This window comes from Balaenoptera physalus (genome assembly GCF_965194825.1).
Source record: "Balaenoptera physalus genome assembly, chromosome: 2".
NCBI classification, from domain to species: domain Eukaryota; kingdom Metazoa; phylum Chordata; class Mammalia; order Artiodactyla; family Balaenopteridae; genus Balaenoptera; species Balaenoptera physalus.
This window is the reverse complement of record NC_138883.1, coordinates 42,785,038-42,802,465: the sequence shown is the minus strand read 5'-3', so window position 1 is coordinate 42,802,465 and position 17,428 is coordinate 42,785,038. Positions and strand designations below refer to the sequence as shown.

The following is a 17,428-nucleotide window of genomic DNA, read 5'->3' as shown; positions in this document are numbered from 1 at the left end:
AGCGACAAAAGCAAAAACTCACCTCCTGCTTCTGAATAATTTTAGTTTACAGGTTTTTCAAGATTTTAAGAAAAGAAATAGGAAGGAATTTGTCTTTAGTCAGCAGTGTGGCTTGCTGCTGATGTTAACTTGATGTGAAAGCCTACCTAGTACTGTTAGTTATTTGGCATTTTAATTCATTGGAAAAACAGTTTAAAACTATAAGGGAATCATCTTTTAATTGATGAAACTAACCTATTGGTTTTTTTTCAACCTCAAGTTTTTCTGGAAGTATAATATACATACAGAAAAGTACACATAAGTGTACAGCTGAAAGAATTTTCAAAAACTGAACACACTTGTGAAACCCATACGTAGCTCAAGAAGCAGAATATTGCCAGCACCCCCAAAGCCCCTCACGTTCCCTTTCAGACACAGCTTCCACCTCCGAAAGGATAACCACTATTCTCACTTCTAGCAGCATAGATTAGTTCTCTTGTTTTTGTACTTTAAATACATGAAATCATACAGAATGTATGGCTTCTTTCACAAGGCAAACCTATTGTAATTTTTAAGATTCTTTTAGTTTTCAAACCATTATGGCATGTTTTTATAAAGAATTATCTGAGAGGAATTTGTTTTAGTAGCTGTGTCGTAGGCTGTTCAACCAACAGGAAGCACCTTGTAGATAAAGTTGTCTACTAAAACATCGTCTCTCGGTTCTCAACCAGATTTTAATGCTGGAATGTCTCTCTAGACATTCCTGCCCCTGAAAGGCAGGAACTCTCTTTGTCATTACACTACACAGCAATACATTCACGCACTTAAATGGTTTTTTAATGAGCCTTAATAATTGAGTGTACATTATTCAAATAAATCATGGTCTGCATTCAGGTTAGGTGGGTCATCTATTTTCTGAATTACCAATCAGTTTCCTGGCATTTGAATATAAGCTTTTATGCTGCCAAGATACTATTTCTGAAAATCCTATTATTGACAAGAGTTGTATACCTATTAGATATGCAGCCAATGAGTAACTTATTTGTTTCAAAAGTGTTAACTTCTTCTATATATATTTAACTACTTTAATAATATTCCTAATATTCCCTTTTTTGTTCCTTCAGTGAACTCAAATTAGTATAAAAGCACCAGCTATTCTGAATGCTACTAATTTTAGATTTCTCCTTATTAGATTTGTTTCAAATTCTGGATGTCACTCATTTAAAAACTCTTGTTTTGGGGGTTAAAAAAATTCATGTTTTGGAGGCCTTCACCTTTATATCCTTGTTTTGCAGTTAACAGTCCTGTAGTACTATATGGTTTTCTTAAATACATAAAGAATTTGTTTAAAACAATAATATAATGATTTACAGATTTAAGTATTGCTATACTAATGATTCTTACTAAAGATAGTATTACAGAGCAGAAGATAGATTTTCAACCAAAAATAAAAATTTTTTAAATACAAGAGTAGAACATAAAGCCCAGGTTCCTATCCTTTTAAATACCACTTTTTGAAATACAGCATGGTTACTTTCAAATTGGCACCATATAGCTACAAGATTTTGAATGACCATTTAAAATAAGTTAAAGTACTGAAATACGGTGAGTGTTTGGAAGAAGCATAGTGTACAAGTGGTACAATCCCAGTACCGTTGGTGTGCCCTCATTTAAAGCTTTTTCAGCAGTATCCCTGCTTTCCCAGCCTTGGAATCTATTTCCAAATCTAAGAACATTTGTTTTTATTTTGTGGTACTTTTAAACATTTAAATAAAGGTTAACACGTTTGCCTTTTGTGGTAAAGGTAGAAGGATAAATTATATTCATAGGTAATTTATGACTCAATTTTTAGTCAATATTATCCACTCACAATTTCCACAGAAATGTTAATAGAAATTTATAGATAAAATATTTAGAAATGTTCTCTTCTCATTCTTTCACTTAAATACCAATGAGTATTATGTTTCCTCAGTTTTGAACAGCGGGATGAGGAAGTGTAAGAACCAACAAACTTGATAAGCAGTTTTCAAAGCACATTGGCCATGGTGTAAGTTGTGTTTGCTACCTTAATCCTCACCTGCAGAGCACAGTATTCACACTTCCAGTAAACCCTATCACCAGCAAGTGACAATTATGAGGCAGCTACAGGAAAAAACGAGAATAGTCAACTCTGATATTGACATGGTGGCCTTTTTTTTTTTTTTTTTTTTTTAACCATTAGGAGAAGTCATTGTAGAAATAAAGATTCTCCCCCAGTTTTGGTACAGGAGAGTTTTGTTTATAGTTATAATAACCGCAATGACAATATGTAATAGCTGCCATCTATGTTTACTTCCTTTATGTGATGCACTCTGCTAAGATCCTTAATCAATCCAATTAGGTAGGTAATAGTCGTCTCATTTCATATTTGAGGAACCTGAGACTCAGAGAGGTTACATATTTTGCCCAAGGTTACACAGCTAATAAATGATAGAGCTAGGAGTCAAACCAAGTCCAATTCTGAAATCAAAGGCTATGCTCTTCAACATACTATATATTTCCTTCCTTGACAAATTTTTAAAAAGCAGAACAGATAATTTCTGATTATTCTTACAGGTCTCAATATCTGAAGATACATCTTGGTAGAAGAGTATGAAAATGTTGGGTGGTGGGGAAAGAACTGTTTACTATGGGTTTTTAGTTCCTACTACTAATTTGTGACATTGATTTCTTTGTCAGTGAACCTTCCTGAATCACGATTTCCTTATTAGTAAGGATAAGATCATCTCTGAGATCCCTTATCGTTCTACTGCTGTAATATGTGATCTTAAACCAAAAGTCTCCCTGTCAAAATATATTTTGAAAAGATTGCCTTAATGAGATCAATTTTTTGTCAATTGGGAAAAGTTAGAAAATAATCATAGGTTAAATAATAATACAACTACCATCTATTGAGTGCCTCTGTAGGCACTGCTCTAAGTTATTTACATATATCGTTCCGGTTAATGATCGTAAGAAACCTATGAGCTAGAAGAGGAAATAGAAGCACAAAGTGGCAATACTTCACGGAGTGTGGTATTTCTCCCGGTCTCACAGTGGTTGGCACTGTGATTTGCATTCAGGTAGCTTAGCTTCTAAGTCTGTGCTTTTAGCCTCGAGCTTACAGCTTTCTCTCTAATAAGAGTGTCTGGTTGTTATTTACTTGCCAAAAATGTTTTTATCTTGCATACCACAGTATAGAATGAACGGAAAAGACGCAATTTTTTCTAGAAAATGATCAATAAAAGATCACAGGGTATTATATCCGTTCCATATAAAGTTTTCAGAAACATTGGTCAGCTGGATATTTCTTGAACAACTATATACAAAGAACTGAAGTAGGCATCTTAGGGAAAATGAAGAAAGATAATGGAGGGAACCATTTATTTTCTTGTCCTTTAAGGAAATCTGGCATTGCGGTAATTTTACTTCAGCCTATGAAGTGGCTTATTGGAGACATTCCTTTAAAAAAATAACAGATTTTGTATGTTATTTTAATTTAGACAATTTTACTAATAATGTAGCTTTTTGTTGGCTATAAAGAGATGACTAACATTTACTTGGTTTGGACTAATGAAATAGTTGTTATTTTTTTAGTTAAAATTCATTTTTTAATAAAGCAAAAATAAGCTGCTTTTGAAAGTTTCAAGAAAATGTTTTTATTAAGCAAAGGACCTGAATATTAGAGAAAACATTCTCCATTTTTTATTGAAAAAAAATGGAGTGTATAAAATTCCCATTTAGTTGTTATGAATTTAGAAGAGTGTTCCATTGTAGCAGCAACTCCCTTTGGGGGATACATCCCCTTTGGAGTGTGAGCCTGTCAGAATAGAAGGGAGCCCTTGTTGGTTTGAGAAAGCCCCAGAAGTGATTCAGACTTTCCCTTCTCCTACCCCAACCCTCTGTTGAAAATCACTGGTTTAAAAAAGGTATCACAGCTCTTTTTTCCAAAGTATCCGGGTACACTATTTAGCACCTTCTTTATTAATTTTTTATTTTTATTTTTTTTTGGCTGCGTTGGGTCTTCCTTGCTGCACGCACACTTTCTCTAGTTATCGTGAGCGGGAGCTACTCTTTGTTGTGGTGTGCAGGCTTCTCATTGTGGTGGCTTCTCTTGTTGCAGAGCACAGGCTCTAGGTGCATGGGATTCAGTAGTCGCAGCACTCAGGCTCAGTAGTTGCGGCACACGGGCCCTAGAGCATGTGAACTTAAGTAGTTGCTGTGCGTGGGCTTAGTAGTTGTGGCTTGTGGGCTCTAGAGCACAGGCTCAGTAGTTGTGGTGCACGGGCTTAGTTGCTCCATGGCATGTGAGATCTTCCCGGACCCGGGATTGAACTCGTGTCCCCTGCATTGGCAGGTGGATTCTTAACCACTGTGCCATCAGGGAAGTCCTCCAGTTTAAGAGAATTGAGACAATGTCTTACTCTTTGCGGCCTTCACAACACCTAGTATAATAATGATGGACACATAAAAGGTATTTTTAAAAATTTTTTTAACTGAACCCTAGCTAGACCTAAGGTAGGTTTTCTTTTTCTTTTTCTTAGTTTCCACCCAGTTTTGTTTAGTCTGAAAGGGATGCTGTTGCTTATTTCTTACTATAATACAATAGATTAGTTTGAATTCTGGGCTTCCAGGCAACCACCTCAGAAAACACTGCCATTTAATTTACTTGCTACAAACAAATGGTTCTTCAGTGGAGGGGGCCTCTGAGGTGGTACTGATACCTTTGCTTCCATGTTTGTACTGTAGGTGCTATATAGAATCTGAAAGGTGCCTAGCAGTAACTTCTCTCACCGCTAACACTCAGAAACTTAAAGGCAGAGGGGGAAGTGAATGTAGATAGTGTTTAATAGTAACATCATAGTAAGCACTTTTAATGCTTTTAAAGATTTAAAAAATATATTTAAAGCTTTTTTTTAGAAACAATATCAAAGTCAGATGCTCAGTTTGGGTCAATTCAGATTATCGGTGTATAAGTAATTTGTATTTGCCTACAAATTTACCCTTATAAAATTATATTTTCTTCTAAAACTATACTTTTTAAGCTTTAATTTTTCTTCATTGATCTGTGTTGCCTTTAAGTTTTTTATTGAAGTATAGTTGATGTACAATATTATATGTTACAGGTGTACAATATAGTGATTTACAATTTTTAAAGGTAATACTGTATTTATAGTTATTATTAAATATTGGCTATATTCCTTGTGTTGTAGAATATACCCTTGTAGCTTATTTTATACATAATAGTTTGTACCTCAGCAAATGAATGGATAAAAAAGATGTGGTGTACACACACACACACACACACACACACAGACACAGAGTGGAATACTACTCAGCCATAAAAAAAGAATGAAATTTTGCCATTTGCAACCACATGGATGGACTTGGAGGGTATTATGCTAAGTGAAATAAGTCAGACAGAGAAAGACAAATACTGTATGATATGACTTATACATGGAATCTAAAAAATACAATAAACTTGTGAATATAACGAAAAAGAAACAGACTCACAGATACAGAGAACAAACTAGTGGTTACCGTTGGGGAGAGGGGAGGGGCAATATAGGTGTAGGGGATTAAGAGGTACAAACTATTATGCATTTAATTTTTTAGCATTTAAATCTGTGTTTCCTACAGCGTAACTACAATAGTTTAACATGAATGTTTGTCACCAGTGGGAATATATTGCTTGGCTTAGTGAACTATGTAATGCTTAAAATCATTTTCATTTAATTATCTTCTTTTAAATCCACCTGAAATTTTCGTGAAATAAAGGAAGCTTGAGAGATGACTGATTTTTGTCTTAGAGAAAATCAGAAAATACTTATTATACCATACTGTAAATTTTTTTCTGAATCATTCTGAATAACAGTGGTTATTAACAGTAACTGACTATATTTCAGAGCATAGGTTAACAGCATGCCGTCAACTGGGGCATATGCCTTAGGCACCCAGGGTATCTTTTTGGCCTGAGAACTATATGTACCACAGGTTTCTCTCTTCAGTTATTTAACTTTTCTCGGCTTTATAATTCTCTAGCTATAAAAAGAGCTTTCCCCCAGCCTGTTTCATTTTAATATTAAAATTTGGCTTTGGTTTAACAGGGTAGTGTTCTTCTGTGCTCCCTGACAACTTTACTGGTTTTTTCACATGGATTGTCTTGGGCAATATGCCACAGGCTGGCCTAGGGAGAAGGGAAATTCTAAACTTCTTTTTATAATGATTAAATCCTTAAGTAAGAGAATCTGTGAAAACTTTTAGCCTTGGAAGAAATGGCCCATGAGTTTCTCTTATTAAATACAAATAATTATGCAAATTCTTTCATGATCCTTGGTTTCCCCCTTTCCCTAATCTTCGATGCATAAAGATAATAATCTATTAGGTAAAGTATTATTCTATTGGCGGTCATTAAAATTCAGCTGTTTATCTTCCTTCTTTATATTAAGGCCATAAGGTCAGGCTTCTGTTTGCCTGGTTTTATGAAAGTAACTGTGGGAGTGCATTTGGTTTGTGGGGGTATTTTTTGTTTTTTGTTTTTTTTATAGCAGGAATGAATCATGATTATTTCTATGCTTAACTGATTTTCTTATGAAAAAAAATTTTTTTAATGTAGCTTCACCAGGTGATATGGATCAGACACAAATTGAGCCCAACCTGTACCTCACATCCGTATTTACAGGTAAGATTTTTTTACTTTAAAAGTTTCAGATTTTTTTCATTTCCTTCTTTCTTTCTCTCATAATAATCAACACAGTAGAGAAAATAATTCCAATTTTTTATTCTTTTAAAATATCTATAAACTCACCCCAGGTATAGAACTCCCTTCATGCACTAAACTCAACTCTCCAAAAGTTAGGAGACAAAAAAAAAAAATCTATCATTTCCTTTTGGAAAGTTTATAAAATGTTGAATTAAAAGGCTGCAGGTGTGGTATTCAGAGCACTGAGGCTAGTACTCGAGATAATTCCATCTGGGGGAGGTTATTTGTTGGGACAGGACACTGTTTAAACTTTGAAGTCAGTTTTAAACAAAGTGAAGCAGCTGGAACCTGGCATAAGAAGAAACAAATCTTTCACATTAACTATTGCTTTTTGGAGAAAAAAAGATTTGGACTTGTTTTTACAGGTGCCAATACATTTATTCTTCCTATAGGAACTGCTGTATTTTTATCTTAAATTATAAATTATAAAATAAGCATTTGTGAACTCACTTAAAAAACAGAAGCAATAGTAACCTTAAAAAATGTAATAGGGTTTATATTTCTAAAACACATTTTGGGTTAAGACTATAGTAACATTTTAAAGCACTCTTTTAAACATGAAAGTAAGGAAAGAAATGTTTAATACTGACTAATTCTGTAAAGCAGAGGCAAATCTCATTTTACATACTATATACTTAACATCAAATGACCAGGCATCTTCTTCATCAAGGCTTGTAGTATTTGTTCTCAAGCACTGAAGCTATGATGTTGCAAAATCTGTAGGGCTGGGTTAAGTATGCGAGGAGAATTGAATACAGCAGGATAGTTTAGCAGCTGCTTAAACAAGGAATTTAAGCAAGTGTAGATGAACCCAGGGTGGACAGGAAAAAAATGCTTCAAGAACTCAGTAAAACACAGCTGAAATACTGTAACATTTTCATAGACAGCTGGGAAGCAACTGTGTTGCTGGAACTCAGGGTTGATTTTAAAGACTGGATCTGGTCAGCGTGAGTCTAAGCAAGCTGGTAGCCATGAGGAACCACAGACTCTCTAGGTAGAAACAAATCAGTTTGGTTCAGCAATCATTTTAAGGCCCAATGTGTACCTAGCATTATGCTACAACTTTGTAGAATGCAGAGGTAAACAAGACAAAGTCGTTGTCCTCAGGGGGCACATTTAACAGGAGCAACAGACCCACAAGCAAATAACAGTAATACAAGACGATAAGGTCACAGATACTTAGTGTGTACCTACTGTACTAGTCACTCGGAAGACAATGAGTGTAAGTCGCAATCCATGCTCTTAAGGAATATATTGTCCAGGGAAAGTGACAGACACATAAATAATTACAGTGCAGTCTCCTAAGTGCTGCAGTAGCGTTGCTTTCAGAGAATAAGGCATCCGCAGTTAACAGGAGAGGAACCCCTGTATTTCACCACTACGGCTGGGAAAACAACTCAGAGAGTGTAATTCATCTGTACATGTTCTTGAGTATTCAGGGTCCGCAGACCCCTTAGAGACATTGATAGCTATGACTACCTGCCTCCCTTCCAAACTGTACTTACATGAAAATAATTTGCATATGGTTTCAGGGTATTCACAGATAGGTCCCGGGTCACCCATCCATGGACTCGGGATTCAGATCCTTCGGGTACTTGATGAAAGATTATTACCTTTGTTTCCTTTTTAATTTTATTTTAAAATGTGCAGTGTGTAAGAAACTCATCTTGATCTGCATGTAGAAATACCCAAATCCAGGCAATTTAAAGTCACTATACTATCTATTCATCAACTCCTAGCAGAATCCCATAAGTTTCTGTGGCTTATGCCATGTGCAGTTACTGAATCTGAGTGAGGAGTGTGCGGTGCTGCATTCTTCTGTGAAGTTACTGAGGAATTTTTTACTTCTTTTCTCTGCTTGCCTCCTGTTGTTTTAGGAGAGACTGCTTTGTTTGGATTCCTCTCAGTTTGCAAATAACAGAGACATAATAATGGGTTACCAACTGTTTGAAGATTAGAGTCAGAATCTAAAACCTGCTGATGAAATGGATTATCTAAACCTAAAAAGCTTTTAGAAAGTTATGTATATGTATTTTTAAAAATACACATGTGATAGGCAAATTCTTAAATGGACATAAAAAATCCTGTATTATTACTTTATTGCTTAGAATAAATTAGTTTTAGATTTTCTGTTCCTTAGTCTTACAATCAAAGAACAGAAAACAAAATTTCTTTATGAATTTTAAATATTTTTAAAGCAAAAAATTGAATTTCAAATGTCTAAAGAGTTTTATAAATACGACTTAGGATGCTTCAAATACATGGTCTCGCTCAGTGACATCTCCCGCTTAAATGCATGCCAGGTTAAATGACGTACTGCCTACCCACGGAATCAAGGAATAGTCTCCCTTCTTTAAAAACAAATCTGAAAACAGCTGTTGAAACAATTACATCATAGAGTAATGACATGACTGTGGAAAGTTAAAAAGTCAAACTTTGAAAGCATCAAACTACATTTAATATAGGTAGAAAATTTATGTTTGCTTTAATGATGATTTATTAAGATATTATGTCTTTTCTTTAAAAAAAAATTAAACTCTGTGAGGACCATAACTGGATATGAATGTGACTCTTTTTGCCTGTTAACAGTGATGCTCTTGAAAAAAAGTTTCCAGTCTAAAAAATTCTCTTTTAAAGCTCTAAAACTGTGACTGTTTAGCTTGTGTAAATGAGCGCTTCAAAAAACCTTTCCAAAATGTACATTAACAAACACCTTTAGATAAGGTGATGCATTTTATTGATATAACTCATTGATTAAAACTCAGTTACTAGAGTTAAAAGTAGCATAATTATTTGGAGGCCTTCTAAAGCTGTGGGGTTTTTTTCTTAGTGTATTTCAGTGACACATTCTTATCCCTCTCTCCTAAATCAACTGCCTTTTGCAGCCCACTCTGAGGGTCATTGCCTCTTAGGATAATTTCTTTCCAGTTCCATAGAAGTAAGTGCTAATCTGTTTTAAGTGCTTTTTATTTGCCAGCACTATTCAAAACACTTTATATGCATTATCCCATTTAATCCGCCTAAAACCCTCTGAGGTAGGTACTCTTACCTTTATTTTGTAGATGAGGAAATGAGGGTTTAGAGAAGTTATGTAACTTTCTGAAAGTCCCTGATCACTCATTCTCCCTCGTACCCCTTACCTATTTTTCATTATAGCACTCATCACCACCTGACATAATATATGTTTGTGTCCTTACTTGTTTGTCATTTGCCCTTCACATCCCGCTGGGATATGATGTCAGTGAGATTAGAGCCTTTGTTTTCTTCACTGCCGAAATCTCCAGAGTCTAGAACAGTGCCTGGCACATAGGTGCTTAGTTGATATTTATTGAGTTAACAAATGGATGAGCCTAGCACTGCCCTCTTACGGAATCCAGGCTCTTATTCCTCCCCCTTCCTCTTTTACTCCTTCCCACACGAAAACCTCACACTGACAGTCTTGATGGGACCATTCCCAGGTGACAGAACAACAGGCCTCATTTGGAGCCCAGACTTGACTGATCATAAAGGGACTTGTGCTTTAAACTTCATCACTGCTCCTCTCCTTAGCTGCCCGCTACCATTACATACCACTAGTAAAATGGAATTTCCCTCAACAACCTTTAAAAGTACTAATTTTTTATGTGGATAATTAAGGTATTTGGTATCAGGCAAAAAGCAGTGAGTTGTAGTCTCAGCTCTACCAATTACGAATTAGTTGAATTATACTAGACTCTTTTGAAAACCTTGTGTGACTCTTCATTCTTGGGTCTCTTCCTACTTAGCTAACACTTCCCTTTTGTGTTCCTCTATTTTCTCTTTATTCACCTTTCTTTGTCCTTCTCTTATTTCTGTCATCATTTATTTTGTTCTCTTTTTCTTCATTGCCTTCCACATCTTTTAAGTCCTAGCTTAACTGCTACTTCCACCTAATTTAAACCAAGTATTCCTCTACATGTTTATCTCCACTACTAGGTGTTTTTTTTTTTTTTTCCAGTTTTACTAGGATGCTGTTTTTATTTTTAATTTTTTTTAACATCTTTATTGGAGTATAGTTGCTTTACAATGGTGTGTTAGTTTCTGCTTTATAACAAAGTGAATCAGTTATACATATACATATGTCCCCATGTCTCTTCCCTCTTGCATCTCCCTCCCTCCCACCCTCCCTATCCCACCACTATAGGTGGTCACAAAGCATCGAGCTGATCTCCCTGTGCTATGCGGCTGCTTCCCACTAGCTACCTATTTTACGTTTGTCCACTACTAGGTTTTAAGCTTCTTGAAGATGAGGACTATTTCATTTTCACCTGTGTATCATCTTCTCAACACCATCTTAGCTCCACACATACAGTAGGCTTGTATAGATGTTTAGTTAGTGAGCATATGCTTTTGGAAAAGCCCACTCTGACATCTCTGTGCCTCAATTACCTTAACCTTGTCTGCCTCCCAGAATTACTGTTAGGATGAGATAAGATGATAGGCAAAAGATCTTTGCAAAATTTTAATTGCTGTATAAATATAAGGCAGTAACTACAAGAAATAGCATAACTTTACAATAATTGAATTTAGTATGTTCCTTGAGACTTGGAAACTTCTTCAGGGTCCAAAAAAAAAATAGTTATAGCTCTTGTTACATCACTGAACAATTTAATCAGTAAGTTAATGTGCAGAGTAGAAAACAAAGGCACATGTAAAGCAGTTTTGTGAAACTGGATAACAGAGAAAAGAAGAATATCTGGCATCAGTGTAGTTTTTGACAGATAGGTAAGTAATGCAAAGCATGGAATTTTTCTTAATCGGGGGATGATAACATTTAATTTTACAGGTTGAAAATTAATTTTGCTCTCAAACCTTAGTTATATCCTGTGTTGGTTTTTACTTTATTGACGAGGTAAGCTCTGATCTTGGATACTTCTCTTGGTTATTTTGTATATTCTGCATCACGGCTTTGTAAAATGTCAGAATATTTAAACAATGCTTATGTCCTATGAAGATTTTTTAAAAGAAGTTCTTATTGTTTCTTTTTTTAAAATTTATTTCTTTTTTAAATTTATTTTTATTTTCGGCTGCGTTGGGTCTTTGTTGCTGCGCTCAGGCTTTCTCTAGTTGCAGCAAGCGGGGGCTACTCTTTGTTGCGGTGTGCGGGCTTCTCAGTGCGGTGGCTTCTCTTGTTGTGGAGAATGGGCTCTAGGGTGCGCAGGCTTCAGTACTTGTGGCGTGTGGGCTCAGTAGTTGTGGCTCACGGGCTCTAGAGCACAGGCTCAGTAGTTGTGGCGCACGGGCTTAGTTGCTCCAAGGCACGTGGAATCTTCCCGGACCAGGGCTTGAACCCATGTCCCCTGAGTTGGCAGGCAGATTCTTAACCACTGCCCCACCAGGGAAGTCCCTTGAATGTTTATTTAATATATATTTTTTCAGCATTTAAAATGTGTTTGGCATCATTCCAGACACAGGGACTACAAGTACTGAATAAACCATAAGTTTCTTAATTTTAGTTTTTATCATATCCTGACAGAGCTAAATTTCAACAGCTCTTTTCCTATTTAAAATATTTGTTCTATTTAAATTGATATAATAATTGCTTTCTTCTTAAAGGATTGTGCTGTGGCATTACAGTTTGTAGTACTGCTATAATTATACAAAATCTTATTTCCCTTTCCTCTTTTATTAAAAAAAATTGATACAAGTAACAAAAAGGAATGGTATATTAAAATAGTCTTTGTTAGACTTCCTAATATGAAAGGAATTTGTCTTTTACAAGTATTTTGATTATCTTGAACAGCTGTTATTGAGTCATCATTGAATCTCCAAAACTGACTACTTTTACTGTGGTCCCTATAAAAACTTGATGGAAAATTTCACTTTATTCCTGTGGAAACTATTTTAAAAGTATAAAGGAGTTTTAGAAAAATTACTATGACTCTTGACTCAGATGTCTTTAAGATTATTTAGGATAATTTACTTTTAAGATGCTTGTTATCATGTATATATGGTAAGTACATGAAATTTGAAATGAGGATTTTTGTGGTCTTAAATAGTACCAAGTTGGCATTCTTTACATTCTTAGGCAATGTGCTTTTTAAACTTAGAGGAGTGAATTAGGGTATACGCAGATAGATATACATATGTAGTCAACTCTGGGTTTTTTTTAAACATATTAATGAATTCTTCATTTCAAACTGCCTCCCCTACTTGGTCTTACCTAGCATTTATCATTTGTACCACAGGTTTGGGCACTTGTATACCGTCTTAGTCTATTCAGGCTACTATAACAAAATGCTATAGACTGAGTGGCTTTTAAACAACAGAAATTTATTTCTCACAGTTCTGGAGGCTGGACATCCAGGATCAAGGCACCGCTTCCTGATTCCTGTGTCCTCACATGGTTGAAGGGCTAGCATGGTCGAAGGGGCTAGCAAACTCTCTGGGGCCTCTTTCATAAAGGCACTACTCTCATTCATGAGGGCTCCATCCTCATGACCTAAGCACCTCCCAAAGACCACGCTTCTTAATACCGCCACACTAGGCATTAGGATTTCAACATATAAATTTTGGGGAGACATAAACATTCAGATCATAACATATACTTCTAAAATGTTGTCTCTTAATTGTTCAGGGGTGGGAGTGAAAAGGAGGGTGTATTTTATCTCTGTGACAAGTTCTGAGCACCTTGAGAAAAGAAATTATTGCAAATGTAGTCCTTTTTTGATCCCCAGTATTATTTAGGAAAGTTTAAGGCACATAAATACTCAGGTACACTTGTTTAGCTGAAGGAGTTTCTCCTTTTTACAGGTGGTGAAGCAGTTCCACTCTTCACTTCGCAGACATCATCTGCCAAGATGTCCGTGACGCTACCCTCAGTGAACCTGGAGGACTGCTCTCAGTCTCTGAGCGTCAGCAGTGTCCAGGGGGACACAGAATCCTCAGGAGCAGATACCTTCTGAATGTGAAGTGAGAGCCAATACAGTATGTGTGCTACTGGTTTTGAGGTCATTTTTCTCTGGCATAAAACTATCTCTCAGACTATTTTGGTCCTTCAACATATTCAGGAAAACAATTTTTTTATTTTTTATTAAAATGAAAAGTGTAATTTGGGTATTTAGGTAACATTTTTAAATAAAATAACTTAAATGGATATCATCATGAGTCTGTGTTATTTCTTAGAATCCTGAGGCAGCATAGAATAGTGGAAAGGGCATAACTTTTTTTTTTTTTTTTTTTAAATTTGTTTATTTATTTATTTTTGGCTGTGTTGGGTCTTAGTTTCTGTGCGAGGGCTTTCTCTAGTTGTGGCAAGTGGGGGCCACTCTTCATCGCGGTGCGCGGGCCTCTCACCATCGCGGCCTCTCTTGTTGCGGAGCACAGGCTCCAGATGCGCAGGCTCAGTAATTGTGGCTCACGGGCCCAGTTGCTCCGCGGCATATGGGATCTTCCCAGACCAGGGCTTGAACCCGTGTCCCCTGCGTTGGCAGGCAGACTCTCAACCACTGCGCCACCAGGGAAGCCCAGGGCATAACTTTTGACATCTAAAAATTTATTCTACAGATATAATTATCTGTACTTAGTTATGAAATTAAGTTGCTCAAGGTTATTCATTCCAACTTTTTTTATAAGAGCAAATAATTGGAAGCAATCAAATGTCTCTCAGCAAGGAACTGATTAAAAAATTGATAGTACAACTGAATACTAGGTGGCACAAAAAAGAATTTTAAAATGTTTATGTATTGATATGGAATTATCTCTGAGATCTAGTGGGGTTTTTTTCACTGATTTTATAAAATTGAAGTATAATTGATTTACAATATTATGTCAGTTTCAGGTCTACAGGATAGTGATTCAGTATTTTTGCAGATTATATTCCATTATAGGTTATTATAAGATACTGGGTATAATTCCCTGTGCTATACAGTAAATCCTTGTTGCTTATTTATTTTATATATAGTAGTTTGTATCCGTTAATCCCAAACGCCTAATTTGTCCCTCCTCCCTTCCCTCTCCCCTTTGGTTACCACAAGTTTGTTTTCTATGTCTGTAAGTCTGTTTCTCTTTTATATATACATTCATTTGTATTATTTTTTAGATTCCACATATAAGTGGTGTCAGTATTTGTCTTGTCTCACTTATTTCATTAAGCATAATAATCTCTAGGTCTGTCCACGTTACTGCAAATGACAATGTTTCATTCTTTTTTATGGCGGAGTAATAGTCCATTATGTATGTATGTATATATATATATATATATATATATATATATATATATATACCACATATCTGAGATATATTGTTAAAGTGAAAAAGGCCATGTGCAATATAGTGTATGAATTATGCTACCATCATTTAAAATGAGGTGGGCGGGAATCCAAATATATGGCACGTACATACATATATGCTTACATACACATATTTGCTTATGTATCCATTAAATATATTTGGAAGGATAGACAAAAAACAGCTAACTTGGTCTCCAAGGAGGGAGATTGAGTGGCTAGGTGATAGAGAGGTTGAGTGATAGGAGTTAGGTATGACTGTATTTACTGTGGATTTTTTTTTTTTTTAATTTTATTTATTTATTTATTTATTTATGGCTGTGTTGGGTCTCTGTTTCTGTGCGAGGGCTTTCTCTAGTTGCGGCGAGTGGGGGCCACTCTTCATCGCGGTGCGCGGGCCTCTCACTATCGCGGCCTCTCTTGTTGCGGAGCACAGGCTCCAGACACGCAGGCTCAGTAATTGTGGCTCACGGGCCTAGTTGCTCCGCAGCATGTGGGATCTTCCCGGACCAGGGCTCGAACCCGTGTCCCCTGCATTGGCAGGCGGATTCTCAACCACTGCGCCACCAGGGAAGCCCTACTGTGGATTTTTATATACCTTACATGTACACCTTATAAATCTTTATAGTGTATAAACCTCTGAAATGTGACTGGATTAACTTTAAAAGTATAAATACATAAAATTAAAAGAAAATAAAACATGGCTTCGTAATCAGACACATGTATGTTCTAATTCCAGTTTCTTCACCTTGGTCTGTGATGGGGCAAATAAACCCCTCCTTCACAGCTGCCTGGGTAAATGGGTTTAATACCTGGTTTGCAGGATACTGGGGATTATCAATTATGTTGGGAGTAGCACCCACCATGGTGCCTGGCACCACATAAGTGCTCAATTAATGGTGGATGTCATTATCTTGAGGGGTTTAATAAGCATCCTACACTGGACAGTAAGCATATAAGAAAGAGGGCAGCCTAGCATTAGCAAAGACATTTATCTCTCTGAAAAATTTTTTCTGTGACAACTAAAATTCAAACAGTAACTATAGTCATCCTTGACTTTTCTCAGCATTTTCTGGTGAGTCTCAGCCCTGGCTGCACAGTAGAACCTCTGAGAGCTTTAAAAATGCCTGGTTTCCATATCCAGGGATTCTGATTTAATTGATCTGAGTGGGACCCAGGCATTGGTATGAAAAAAGAAAAAAGACCTTCCCAGATGATTTTAATGTGCACTCAAGGTTGAGAATTACTGAAGAGCAATTTAGAATTCCTTAAACTTCTAGTAGGACCCATTGTCGGGGGAACTTAGAGAGAGTCTGAGTGTTTTTTCTCACTAAAGATAGAAGATTCAAGAACCTGTGGAAACTCAGAAATGTGTCCACACATGTTTCTTCTTATGTCACAGCTCCTCAAGCTTCACTCAGATATTTGGTTACTGAAATGCTCTAGGTTTCACTTTAGAACCTATTTTTCTTTGCTATGGCCTTTTAGACATGTCTGCTTGTAATAGTTCCCATTAAACAAGAAGAAGAAAAATGCTGTTCTCTGGGTCATAATTTGTTTCTGATGTTCACTTACAAGTCTCTGATATACGAAAGCTGCCGAAATGTTTCTAAGTGCTGCTTCGTTTTAAACATTACCCACCCCCCACCCCAGTTTCTGGTTTTCAGGACTTTTTCTGTTTGGGAAAGATGTTTCTTAATTTTAGCAAAAGCATTTTAAATGATTTTAATTATTGTGATTAAAATATTTTTATTCCATCTGCTTCTTTTTTTTTTAATTGAAGTATAGTTGATTTACAAAGTTGTGTTAGTTTCAAGTGTAGAGCAAAGTGATTCAGTTATACTATATATATAGTTTATATATATACTTTATATTCTTTTTCAGATTATTTTCCATTATAGATTATTATAAGATATTGAATATAGTTCTGTGTGCTATACTGTAGGTCGTTGTTGCTTATCTATTTTATATATAGTAGTGTGTATCTGTTAATCCCAAACTCCTAATTTATCCCTTCCCCACTCACTTTCCCTGTTAGTAACCATACGTTTGTTTTCTATGTCTTTGAGTCTATTTCTGTTTTGTAAATAAGTTCATTTTGTATCATTTTTTTTAGATTCCACATATAAATGGTATCATTTTGTCTTTCTCTGTCTGACTTAATTCACTTAGTATGATAATCTCTAGGTCCATCCATGTTGCTGCAAATGTCAATAATTCATCCTTTTTTATGGCTGAGTAATATTCCATTGTATATACCACACCTTCTTTATCCATTCATCTGTCGATGGACATTTAGGTTACTTCCTTGTCTTGGCTCTTGCAAATAGTGCTGCTATGAACATTGGGATGCATGTATCTTTCGAATTAGAGTTTTCATCTTTTCCAGATACATGTCTGGGAGTTGGATTGCTGGATCATA

At 35.9% G+C, this 17,428-nt stretch overlaps 1 protein-coding gene across 5 annotated transcripts in view; it reads left to right on the top strand.

The window, feature by feature from the left end:
* KIAA0586 overlaps positions 1 to 13,874 on the top strand; it is a 105,166-nt gene extending 91,292 nt beyond the window's left edge. For 3 of the 5 annotated variants that reach the window (XM_082450320.1, XM_082450319.1, XM_082450321.1), the window contains 2 exons: positions 6,614 to 6,679; positions 13,532 to 13,874. In XM_082450320.1, coding sequence (XP_082306446.1) covers positions 6,614 to 6,679; positions 13,532 to 13,683 — 218 coding nt within the window. In that variant the 3' untranslated portion in view covers positions 13,684 to 13,874. Of the gene's footprint in view, positions 1 to 1,951; positions 2,027 to 6,613; positions 6,680 to 13,531 lie in introns of those variants that run through there. The other 2 variants (XR_014260762.1, XR_014260763.1) reach the window with 1 other exon arrangement.
* The last annotated feature ends 3,554 nt before the right edge of the window (positions 13,875 to 17,428 follow it).